General features: G+C 52.2%; 1 protein-coding gene across 1 annotated transcript in view; it reads left to right on the top strand.

The window, feature by feature from the left end:
* Positions 1–12,993, top strand: part of HNRNPUL1 (heterogeneous nuclear ribonucleoprotein U like 1) — a 51,667-nt gene that overhangs the window by 31,148 nt on the left and 7,526 nt on the right. Inside the window, exons 13-15 of the mRNA XM_082299660.1 lie at positions 997–1,255; positions 6,709–6,805; positions 7,091–7,204. Of these exons, the coding sequence (XP_082155786.1) occupies positions 997–1,255; positions 6,709–6,805; positions 7,091–7,204 (470 nt within the window). The remainder of the gene's footprint in view (positions 1–996; positions 1,256–6,708; positions 6,806–7,090; positions 7,205–12,993) is intronic.

The raw sequence follows: 12,993 nt of genomic DNA, 5'->3' as shown, positions 1-12,993 counted from the left end.
AAATTCCCAAAGAAATCTCCAAAAAATCTCAAAAAAGTCCGCAAAAAATCCCAAAAAATCTCCAAAAAATCCAAAAAAAATCCCCAAAAATCCCCAAAAATCCCAAAAAATTCCCAAAAAATCAAAAGTCGCCAAAAAAATCTCCAAAAAATCCCCAAAAAATCTCCAAAAAATATCCAAAAAATCCCCAAAAAATCCCCAAAAAATCCCCAAAAATCCCCAAAAATCCCCAAAAATTCCCAAATAATCCCAAAAAATCTCCAAAAAATCTCCAAAAAAATCCCCAAAAATCCCCAAAAATTCCCAAAAAATCCCCAAAAAATCCCCCAAAATCCCCAAAAAATCCCCAAAAATTCCCAAAAAATCCCCCAAAAAATCCCCAAAAAATCCCCAAAGAATCTCCAAAAAATCCCCAAAAAATCTCCAAAAAATCCCCAAAAAATCCCCAAAAAATCTCCAAAAAATCCCAAATTTTCTCCCAAAAATCCCGAAAAAATCCCCAAAAATTCCCAAAAAATCCCCAAAATTCCCAAAAAATCCCCAAAAAATCTCAAAAAAATCTCCAAAAAATCTCCAAAAAATCCCCAAAAATTCCCAAAAATTCCCAAAAAATCTCCAAAAAATCCCAAAAAATCTCCAAAAAATCTCCAAAAAATCCCCAAAAAATCTCCAAAAAATCTCCAAAAAATCCCAAATTTTCTCCCAAAAATCCCCAAAAAATCCCCAAAAATTCCCCAAAAATCCCCAAAAAATTCCCAAAAAATCCCCCAAAAAACCCCAAAAAATCTCCAAAAAATCTCCAAAAAATCTCCAAAAAATCCCCAAAAAAATCCCCCAAAAAATCTCCAAAAAATCCCAAAAAATCCCCAAAAATCCCCCAAAAATCCAAAAAAATCTCCAAAAAATCCCAAAAAAATCCCCAAAAATCCTCAAAAAATCCCCAAAAATCCCCAAAAAATCCCCAAAAATCCCAAAGTGCCCCGAATTTGCCCTCAGCTAATTTCACGCTGCCGGAGGCGGGCGACTTTCTGGACGCCGTGCAGTTCGTGGAGCTGCAGCGCGACGAGGCGGCCGCGCTCGTCCGGCGCTACAACGAGGAGGGCCGGAGCGCGGCCGGAGCGGCCGGAGCGGCCGGAGCAGACCGGTCACGGCCGGACGCGGCCGGAGCGCGGCCCCACGGCTTCCGAGGCCGCCCGGGAACCTTCCAGAACCGCGGAGGGAACGCCGGGAATTGCCGAGGCTTCCAGGGCCGAACGTTCCGGGGAGGAGGAGGAGGAGGAGGAGGAGGAGGAGGAGGAGGAGGAGGAGGAGGAGGAGGAGGGAATGGGACAGGTAGGGGGGGATTTGGGGGGTTTTGGGGGGATTTTGGGAGGATTTGGGGGGGATTTGGGGGATTTGCGAGGTTTTGGGAGGATTTGGGGGGATTTTGGGAGGGTTTGGGGGGGATTTGGGGGGGATTTGGGGGTGGTTGGGAGGATTTGGAGGGATTTGGGGGGATTTGGGGATTTGGGGTTTGGTTGTAGGATTCTTGTAGGATGCCTGTGGGATTCCTGTAGGAATCAGATGTAGGATTCCCGTAGGATTCCAGTGTAGGATTCCCATAAGATTCCCATAGGATTCCCATAGGATCCCTATAGGATTCCCAGTGTCGGATTCCCATAGGATTCCCGTAGGATCCCTATAGGATGCTGTAGGATTCCCATAGGATTCCCATAGGATTCCCATAGGATTCCCATAGGATCCCTATAGGATGCTGTAGGATTCCCATAGGATTCCCATAGGATCCCTATAGGATTCCCAGTGTCGGATTCCCATAGGATTCCCATAGGATTCCTATAGGATTCCCATAGGATTCCCATAGGATTCCCATAGGATCCCTATAGGATGCTGTAGGATTCCCATAGGACTCCCATGGGATTCCCCTAGGAGTCATCGTGGGATTCCTGTAGGATACCCGGGATTCCCATAGGATTCCGCTATCGGATTTCACTGTTGGATTCCCATAGAATTCCCATAGGATTCCCCCATGGAATTCCCATAGGATTCTATAGAATTCCCATGGGATTCAGCTGTGGAATTCCCAGAGGATTCCCCCACAGGATTCCATAGGATTCCAGTGTAGGATTCCCATAGGATCCCTATAGAATCCCTTAGGATTCCCATAGGATTCCCGTAGGATTCCACTGTGGGACTCCCATGGAATTCCCACAGGATTCCCAGGATTCAGCCATGGAATCCCACTGTAGGATTCCTGTCAGATTCCCATCGGATTCCCATGGGATCCCAGTGTAGGATTCCCATGGGATTGAACCCGGGTGCTTCCACCCCAAATGGGGGGGGGGACGGTGGGGGGTGACAATGATTCCCATAGAATTCCCCCAGAGATTCCCATAGAATTCCCATAGGATTCAGCTGTGGGATTCCCATAGGATCCCCTTCAGATTCCTGTGGGATCCCATAGGCTTCCTGTAGAATTCCCATAGGATTCTCATAGGATCCCATAGGATTCCTGTAGTTTCCTCTTAAGATTCCCATAGGTTTCCCATAGGATTCGGCTGTGGGATTCCCAGAGGATCCCAGAGGGTTCCTGTAAGATTCCCATAGGATCCCGGTGTTGGATTCCCAGAGGATCCCATAGGATTCCTGTAGCATTTGGCTGTGGGATTCCCACAGGATTCCCATAGGATTCCCCCCTAGGATCCCAGTGTAGGATTCCCTTACGATTCCCATAAGATCCCCCCACAGGATTCCCATAGGATCCCATAGGATTCCTGTAGGATCCCCTTAAGATTCCCGTAGGATCCCATAGGATTCCAATGTAGCATTCCCATAGGTTTCCCATAGGATTCGGCTGTGGGATTCCCAGAGGATCCCATGGGATTCCTGTAAGATTCCCGTAGGATCCCGGTGTCGGATTCCCAGAGGATCCCATAGGGTTCCTGTAGGATTCCCATAGGATTCCCCATAGGATTCCCATAGGATCCCAGTGTAGGATTCCCATAGGATCCCATAGGATTCCTGTAGGATTCCCATAGGGTCCAAATGTCGGATTCCCAGAAGATTCCAGCTGTGGGATTCCCATGGGATCCCTATAGAATCCTGTAGGGTTCCCATAGGATTCCTGTAGCATTTGGCTGTGGGATTCCCACAGGATTCCCACGGGATTCCCACAGGATTCCCACAGGATTCCCATAGGATTCTCCCATGAAATTCCCCCATAGGATTTCCCCATAGGATTCCCGTAGGATCCCCTTAAGATTCCCAGAGGATCCCATAGGATTTCCCCACAGGATTCCCATAGGATTCCCATAGGATCCCCTTAAGATTCCCATAGGATCCCATAGGATTCCCGCGTAGGATTCCCATAGGATTCCCCCCTAGGATTCCCATAGGATCCCAGTGGAGGATCTCCATAGGATCCCGTAGGATTCCTGTAAGATTCCCATAGGATCCCGGTGTCGGATTCCCAGAGGATTTCCCATAGGTTTCCCATAGGATTCAGCTGTGGGATTCCCATAGGATCTCCATAGAATCCCGTAGCGTTCAGCTGTAGGATTCCTGTAGCATTTGGCTGTGGGATTCCCACAGGATTCCCATAGGATTCCCCCCTAGGATCCCAGTGTAGGATTCCCTTACGATTCCCAGAGGATCCCATAGGATTCCTGGAGGATCCCCTTAAGATTCCCGTAGGATCCCATAGGATTCCAATGTAGGATTCCCATAGGTTTCCCATAGGATTCAGCTGTGGGATTCCCATAGGATCCCATGGGATTCCTGTAAGATTCCCATAGGATCCCGGTGTCGGATTCCCATAGGATCCCATAGGGTTCCTGTAAGATTCCCATAGGATTCCCCCCTAGGATTCCCATAGGATCCCAGTGGAGGATCTCCATAGGATCCCGTAGGATTCCTGTAGGATTCCCATAGGGTCCAAATGTCGGATTCCCAGAGGATTCCAGCTGTGGGATTCCCATGGGATCCCTATAGAATCCTGTAGGGTTCCCATAGGATTCCTGTAGCATTTGGCTGTGGGATTCCCACAGGATTCCCACAGGATTCCCATAGGATTCCCATAGGATCCCCTTAAGATTCCCATAGGATCCCATAGGTTTCCTGTAAGATTCCCATAGGATTTCCATAGGATCCCAGTGTAGGATTCCCATAGGATTCCCATCGGATCCCACCAGATCCCAGTGTAGGATTCCCATAGGATCCCCATAGGATTCCCGTAGGATTCCCATAGGATTCCTGTAGGATCCCCTTAAGATTCCCATAGCATTCCCCCATAGGATTCCCATTGGATCCCAGTGTTGGATCCCCATCGGATCCCCTCAGAATTCCCATCGGATCCCCTTAGAATTCCCATTGGATTCCCATCGAATCCCAGTGTAGGATTCCCGTAGGATCCCAGTGTGGGATTCCCATAGGATCCCATAGGATTCCCGTAGGATTCCCATAGGATCCCTTTAAGATTCCCATAGGATTCCTGTAAGATTCCCATAGGATCCCATAGGACCCCAGTGTAGGATTCCATAGGATCCCATAGCATCCCCTTAGGATTCCCATAGGATTCCTGTAGGATCCCCTTAGAATTCCCATAGGATTCCCTTCAAATCCCAGTGTAGGATTCCCATAGGATCCCTGTAGGATCCCCTTAAGATTCCCGTAGGATTCCCCCATCGGATTCCCAGTGTGGGATTCCCACAGGATCCCCATAGGATCCCCTTAAGATTCCCACAGGATCCCCATAGAATTCCTGTCAGATTCCCATCGGATTCCCATCGGATCCCAGTGTAGGATCTCCATAGGATTCCCTCAGAATTCCCATCGGATCCCCTTAGAATTCCCATAGGATCCCAGTGTGGGATTCCCATAGGATCCCATAGGATTCCCATAGGATTCCCCCATAGGATCCCATAGGATCCCTTTAAGATTCCCATAGGATTCCTGTAAGATTCCCATAGGATCCCATAGGACCCCAGTGTAGGATTCCATAGGATCCCATAGCATCCCCTTAGGATTCCCATAGGATTCCCTTCGAATCCCAGTGTAGGATTCCCATAGGATCCCATAGGATCCCTGTAGGATTCCCATAGGATTCCTGTAGGATCCCCTTAAGATTCCCATCGGATTCCCCCATCGGATTCCCAGTGTGGGATTCCCATAGGATTTCCCCATAGGATCCCCTTAAGATTCCCACAGGATCCCCATAGAATTCCTGTCAGATTCCCATCGGATTCCCATCGGATCCCAGTGTTGGATCCCCATCGGATCCCCTCAGAATTCCCATCGGATCCCCTTAGAATTCCCATAGGATCCCAGTGTGGGATTCCCATAGGATCCCATAGGATTCCCATAGGATTCCCCCATAGGATCCCATAGGATCCCTTTAAGATTCCCATAGGATTCCTGTAAGATTCCCATAAGATTCCCATAGGATCCCGGTGGAGGATTCCATAGGATCCCATAGCATCTCCTTAGGATTCCCATAGGATTCCCTTCAAATCCCAGTGTAGGATTCCCATAGGATCCCATAGGATCCCTGTAGGATCCCCTTAAGATTCCCATCGGATTCCCCCATAGGATTCCCAGTGTGGGATTCCCATAGGATTTCCCCATAGGATCCCCTTAAGATTCCCACAGGATCCCCATAGAATTCCTGTCAGATTCCCATCGGATTCCCATCGGATCCCAGTGTAGGATTCCCATTGGATCCCCTCAGAATTCCCATGGGATTCCCATCGGATCCCACCAGATCCCAGTGTAGCATTCCCATAGGATCCCATAGGATCCCTTTAAGATTCCCATAGGATTCCTGTAAGATTCCCATAGGATCCCATAGGACCCCAGTGTAGGATTCCATAGGATCCCATAGCATCCCCTTAGGATTCCCATAGGATTCCCTTCGAATCCCAGTGTAGGATTCCCATAGGATCCCATAGGATCCCTGTAGGATTCCCATAGGATCCCTTTAGGATCCCCTTAAGATTCCCATCGGATTCCCCCATCGGATTCCCAGTGTGGGATTCCCATAGGATTTCCCCATAGGATCCCCTTAAGATTCCCACAGGATCCCCATAGAATTCCTGTCAGATTCCCATCGGATTCCCATCGGATCCCAGTGTTGGATCCCCATCGGATCCCCTCAGAATTCCCATCGGATCCCCTTAGAATTCCCATAGGATCCCAGTGTGGGATTCCCATAGGATTCCCATAGGATTCCCCCATAGGATCCCATAGGATCCCTTTAAGATTCCCATAGGATTCCTGTAAGATTCCCATAAGATTCCCATAGGATCCCGGTGGAGGATTCCATAGGATCCCATAGCATCTCCTTAGGATTCCCATAGGATTCCCTTCAAATCCCAGTGTAGGATTCCCATAGGATCCCATAGGATCCCTGTAGGATTCCCATAGGATTCCTGTAGGATCCCCTTAAGATTCCCATCAGATTTCCCCATAGGCTCCCCTTAAGATTCCCACAGGATCCCCATCAGATTCCCATCGGATCCCACCGGATCCCATCGGATCCCAGTGTTGGATCCCCATCGGATCCCCTCAGAATTCCCATCGGATCCCTTTAGAATTCCCATAGGATCCCATCGGATCCCAGTGTAGGATCCCCATCGGATCCCCTCAGAATTCCCATCGGATCCCCTTAGAATTCCCATAGGATTCCCCCATAGGCTCCCCTTAAGATTCCCACAGGATCCCCATCGGATTCCCATCGGATCCCATCGGATCCCAGTGTTGGATCCCCATAGGATCCCCTCAGAATTCCCACCGGATCCCACCGGATCCCAGTGTTGGATCCCCCTCGGATCAAACCCGGGCTGTTCCACCCCAAACAGAGGCGGGGGGGGGGGGGGGGGTTGGGCAGAGTGGGGGGAGGGGAGGGCGGTACCAATGTCGGGTTGGGATGGGGGGGGGGAGGGGACACTCAGGACCCCCCCGCGGTGACCCCGCGGTGACCCCGTGTCCCCCCCTCCCCTCCCCCACAGGGTACCCCCGGGGGGGTTTCCCCTCCCCCCGCTGGGGCAGCGCCCCTCCCCCACCCCCGCCCCTCCCCCCCCCACCCCTCCCCCCCCAGGCCTCGGGGGGCTTCAGCCCCGGCCGGGGGGGGGCGGGGGGGTACAAGACCCCCGGCGGGAGCCCCCCCAGCGCCGCCAACGCCCCCGCGGCCGGGTACGGACAGGGACAGCAGGTGAGCAGCCCCAAAAACCCCAAATCAGCCCCAAATCCCTGTGGGGCACCCCAAAAACCCCGAAATCAGCCCAAAATACCTGTGGGGCACCCCAAAAACCCCGAAATCAGCCCAAAATCCCTGTGGGGCACCCCCGAAAAACCCCAAATCAGCCCAAAATCCCTGTGGGGCACCCCCGAAAAACCCCAAATCAGCCCCAAATCCCTGTGGGGCACCCCAAAAACCCCAAATCAGCCCAAAATCCCTGTGGGATACCCCAAAAACCCTGAAATCAGCCCAAAATCCCTGTGGGATACCCCCGAAAAACCCCAAATCAGCCCAAAATCCCTGTGGGATACCCCCGAAAACCCCAAATCAGCCCAAAATACCTGTGGGATACCCCAAAAACCCCGAAATCAGCCCAAAATCCCTGTGGGGCACCCCAAAAACCCCGAAATCAGCCCAAAATCCCTGTGGGATACCCCAAAAACGCCGAAATCAGCCCAAAATCCCTGTGGGACACCTCCAAAAAACCCCAAATCAGCCCAAAATCCCTGTGGGGCACCCCAAAAACCCCGAAATCAGCCCAAAATCCCTGTGGGATACCCCCGAAAAACCCCAAATCACCCCAAAATCCCTGTGGGGCACCCCAAAAACCCCAAATCAGCCCAAAATCCCTGTGGGATACCCCAAAAAACCCAAATCAGCCCAAAATCCCTGTGGGGCACCCCAAAAACCCCGAAATCAGCCCAAAATCCCTGTGGGATACCCCCGAAAAACCCCAAATCACCCCAAAATCCCTGTGGGGCACCCCAAAAACCCCAAATCAGCCCAAAATCCCTGTGGGATACCCCAAAAAACCCAAATCAGCCCAAAATCCCTGTGGGGCACCCCAAAAACCCCAAATCAGCCCAAAATCCCTGTGGGATACCCCCAAAAAACCCCAAATCAGCCCAAAATCCCTGTGGGATACCCCAAAAACCCTGAAATCAGCCCAAAATCCCTGTGGGATACCCCAAAAAACCCCAAATCAGCCCAAAATCCCTGTGGGGCACCCCCGAAAAACCCCAAATCAGCCCAAAATCCCTGTGGGGCACCCCAAAAACCCCGAAATCACCCCAAAATCCCTGTGGGATACCCCAAAAACCCCAAATCAGCCCAAAATCCCTGTGGGGCACCCCAAAAACCCCGAAATCAGCCCAAAATCCCTGTGGGGCACCCCCGAAAAACCCCAAATCAGCCCAAAATCCCTGTGGGGCACCCCAAAAACCCCAAATCAGCCCAAAATCCCTGTGGGATACCCCAAAAACCCTGAAATCAGCCCAAAATCCCTGTGGGATACCCCCGAAAACCCCAAATCAGCCCAAAATCCCTGTGGGATACCCCAAAAACCCCAAATCAGCCCCAAATCCCTGTGGGATACCCCCAAAAACCCCAAATCACCCCAAAATCCCTGTGGGGCACCCCAAAAACCCCAAATCACCCCAAAATCCCTGTGGGATACCCCCAAAAACCCCAAATCAGCCCAAAATCCCTGTGGGGCACCCCAAAAACCCCAAATCAGCCCAAAATCCCTGTGGGGCACCCCAAAAACCCCAAATCAGCCCAAAATCCCTGTGGGGCACCCCAAAAACCCCAAATCAGCCCAAAATCCCTGTGGGGCACCCCAAAAACCCCAAATCAGCCCAAAATCCCCGTGGGGCACCCCAAAAACCCCAAATCAGCCCAAAATCCCTGTGGGGCACCCCAAAAACCCCAAATCAGCCCAAAATCCCTGTGGGATACCCCCAAAAACCCCAGATCAGCCCCAAATCCCTGTGGGATACCCCAAAAACCCCAAATCAGCCCAAAATCCCTGTGGGGCACCCCAAAAACCCCAAATCAGCCCAAAATCCCTGTGGGGCACCCCAAAAACCCCAAATCAGCCCCAAATCCCTGTGGGGCACCCCCGAAAAACCCCAAATCAGCCCCAAATCCCTGTGGGGCACCCCAAAAACCCCAAATCAGCCCCAAATCCCTGTGGGGCACCCCCGAAAAACCCCAAATCAGCCCAAAATCCCTGTGGGATACCCCCGAAAACCCCAAATCAGCCCAAAATACCTGTGGGATACCCCAAAAACCCCAAATCAGCCCAAAATCCCTGTGGGGCACCCGAAAAACCCCAAAATCAGCCCAAAATACCTGTGGGATACCCCCCAAAAACCCCGAAATCAGCCCAAAATACCTGTGGGATACCCCAAAAACCCCGAAATCAGCCCAAAATCCCTGTGGGGCACCCCCGAAAAACCCTGAAATCAGCCCAAAATCGCTGTGGGGCACCCCCGAAAAACCCTGAAATCAGCCCAAAATCCCTCTGGGGCACCCCAAAAACCCCAAATCAGCCCAAAATCCCTGTGGGATACCCCCGAAAAACCCCGAAATCAGCCCAAAATCCCTGTGGGATACCCCAAAAACCCTGAAATCAGCCCAAAATACCTGTGGGATACCCCAAAAAACCCCAAATCAGCCCAAAATCCCTGTGGGGCACCCCAAAAACCCCGAAATCAGCCCAAAATCCCTGTGGGATACCCCCAAAAAACCCCAAATCAGCCCAAAATCCCTGTGGGATACCCCAAAAACCCCAAATCAGCCCAGAATCCCTGTGGGGCACCCCAAAAACCCCAAATCAGCCCAAAATCCCTGTGGGATACCCCCAAAAAACCCCAAATCAGCCCAAAATCCCTGTGGGGCACCCCCGAAAAACCCCGAAATCAGCCCAAAATCCCTGTGGGGCACCCCCGAAAAACCCCAAATCAGCCCAAAATCCCTGTGGGATACCCCAAAAACCCTGAAATCAGCCCAAAATACCTGTGGGATACCCCAAAAAACCCCAAATCACCCCAAAATCCCTGTGGGGCACCCCAAAAACCCCGAAATCAGCCCAAAATCCCTGTGGGATACCCCCAAAAAACCCCGAAATCAGCCCAAAATCCCTGTGGGATACCCCAAAAACCCCAAATCAGCCCAAAATCCCTGTGGGGCACCCCCGAAAAACCCCAAATCAGCCCAAAATCCCTGTGGGGCACCCCAAAAAAACCCCAAATCAGCCCAAAATCCCTGTGGGATACCCCAAAAACCCCAAATCAGCCCAAAATCCCTGTGGGGCACCCCAAAAACCCCAAATCAGCCCAAAATCCCTGTGGGATACCCCCGAAAAACCCCAAATCAGCCCAAAATCCCTGTGGGGCACCCCAAAAACCCCAAATCAGCCCAAAATCCCTGTGGGGCACCCCAAAAACCCCAAATCAGCCCCAAATCCCTGTGGGGCACCCCCGAAAAACCCCAAATCAGCCCAAAATCCCTGTGGGGCACCCCAAAAACCCCAAATCAGCCCCAAATCCCTGTGGGGCACCCCAAAACCCCCAAATCAGCCCCAAATCCCTGTGGGGCACCCCAAAAACCCCAAATCAGCCCCAAATCCCTGTGGGGCACCCCAAAAACCCCAAATCAGCCCCAAATCCCTGTGGGGCACCCCAAAAACCCCAAATCAGCCCAAAATCCCTGTGGGATACCCCAAAAACCCTGAAATCAGCCCAAAATCCCTGTGGGGCACCCCCAAAAAACCCTGAAATCAGCCCAAAATCCCTGTGGGGCACCCCAAAAACCCCAAAATCAGCCCAAAATCCCTGTGGGATACCCCAAAAACCCCGAAATCAGCCCAAAATCCCTGTGGGGCACCCCAAAAACCCCGAAATCACCCCAAAATCCCTGTGGGGTACCTCCGAAAAACCCCAAATCAGCCCAAAATCCCTGTGGGGCACCCCCGAAAAACCCCGAAATCAGCCCAAAATCCCTGTGGGATACCCCAAAAACCCTGAAATCAGCCCAAAATCCCTGTGGGGCACCCCCGAAAAACCCCAAATCAGCCCAAAATCCCTGTGGGATACCCCAAAAACCCCAAATCAGCCCAAAATCCCTCTGGAGCAGCCCAAAAAACCCCGAAATCAACCCAAAATACTCTGGGATACCCCGAAATCCCCAAAATCACCCCAAAATCCCTGTGGGATACCCCAAAAACCCCAAATCAGCCCAAAATCCCTGTGGGATACCCCAAAAACCCCGAAATCAGCCCAAAATACCTGTGGGATACCCCAAAATCACCCCAAAATCCCTCTGGAGCAGCCCAAAAAACCCCGAAATCAACCCAAAATACCTCTGGGATACCCCGAAATCCCCAAAATCACCCCAAAATCCCTCGGGATACCCCAAATCCCTGTGGAGCACCCCAAAACCCCCGAAATCGCCCCAAAATCCCTCTGGGATACCCTGAAATCCCCAAAATCACCCCAAAATACCTGTGGGATACCCTGAAATCCCCCCAAATCCCTCTGGAGCACCCCAAATCCCCCAAAATCACCCCAAAATCCCTCTGGGATACCACAAAACCCCCCAAAATCACCCCAAAATCCCTCTGGGATACCACAAAAACCCCAAAATCACCCCAAAATCCCTCTGGGATACCCCCAATCCCCCAAAATCCTTCTGGGATACCCCAAATCCCTCTGGAGCACCCCAAATACCCCGAAATCGCCCCAAATATGTCTGGGATACCCCAAATCCCCCAAAATCACCCCAAATACCTCTGGAGCACCCCAAAACCCCTGAAATTACCCCAAAATGCCTCTGGGATACCCCAAATGCCTCTGGGATACCCCAAAAAATCTCCCAGGACCCCAAAACCTCCCCCAAAAGCCCCCCAGGACCCCCCAAATCTCCCCAAAACCCCCCAAAAAATCCCCCAGGACCCCCCAAAACCCCCCCACATCCCCCCGAGTAACCCCCAAAATCCCCCCAAATCTCCCCAAAATCCCCCCAAAATCACCCCAAGACCCCCCCCAAAATCTCCCCAAACCTCCCCCAGAACCCCCGAAACCCCCCCAAAAACCCCCCAAATCTTCCCAAATCCCCCCAAAACCCCCCAAAAAATCCCCCAGACCCCCCCCCAAATCCCCCCCAAATCTCCCCAAAACCCCCCCAGAAGCCCCCAAAATCTCCCTAAAAAATCCCCCAGAGCCCCCAAACCCCCCCAAATCTCCCCAAAATCCCCCCCAAAATCCCCCAGGACCCCCCCAAATCACCCCAAGATCCCCCCAATTCTCCCCAAAACCCCCCCAGAACCCCCAAACTCCCCCAACCCCCCCCAAAATCTCCCCAAACCCCCCCAGGACCCCCCAAATCTTCCCAAATCCCCCCAAAACCCCCCAAAAAATCCCCCAGACCCCCCCAAGACCCCCCCAAATCTCCCCAAAACCCCCCAGGACCCCCCAAAATCTCCCTAAAAAATCCCCCAAACCCCCCCAAATCTCCCCAAAATCCCCCCCAAAATCCCCCAGATCCCCCCCAAACCTCCCCAAATCTCCCCAAAACCCCCCAAAAAATCCCCCAGATCCCCCCAAAAATCCCCCAGATCCCCCCAAACCTCCCCAAATCCCCCCAAAATCCCCCAAATCCCCCCAAATCACCCCAAAATCCCCCAAACCTCCCCCAAAAATCCCCCAGACCCCCCAAATCCCCCCTAAACCACCCAAAACCTCCCCAGATCTCCCCAAAACCCCCCCAGGACCCCCCAAATCACCCCAAAATCCCCCAAAAAATCCCCCAGATCCCCCCAAACCTCCCCAAAATGCCCCAAATCCCCCCAAATTCCCTCCTCCCCCCCCAGCCCCGGGGGACCCCCAAATTTGGGTCGGGGGGGGCTGGGGGAGGTTTTGGGGCAAAAAAAGGGGAATTTGGGAGGGATTTGGGGGGGAAAAGTTGAATTTTGGGGGGGG

This window comes from Coloeus monedula, assembly GCF_965178545.1.
Source record: "Coloeus monedula genome assembly, chromosome: 33".
Taxonomy (NCBI): domain Eukaryota; kingdom Metazoa; phylum Chordata; class Aves; order Passeriformes; family Corvidae; genus Coloeus; species Coloeus monedula.
This window is presented reverse-complemented; position numbering and strand designations above follow the sequence as displayed.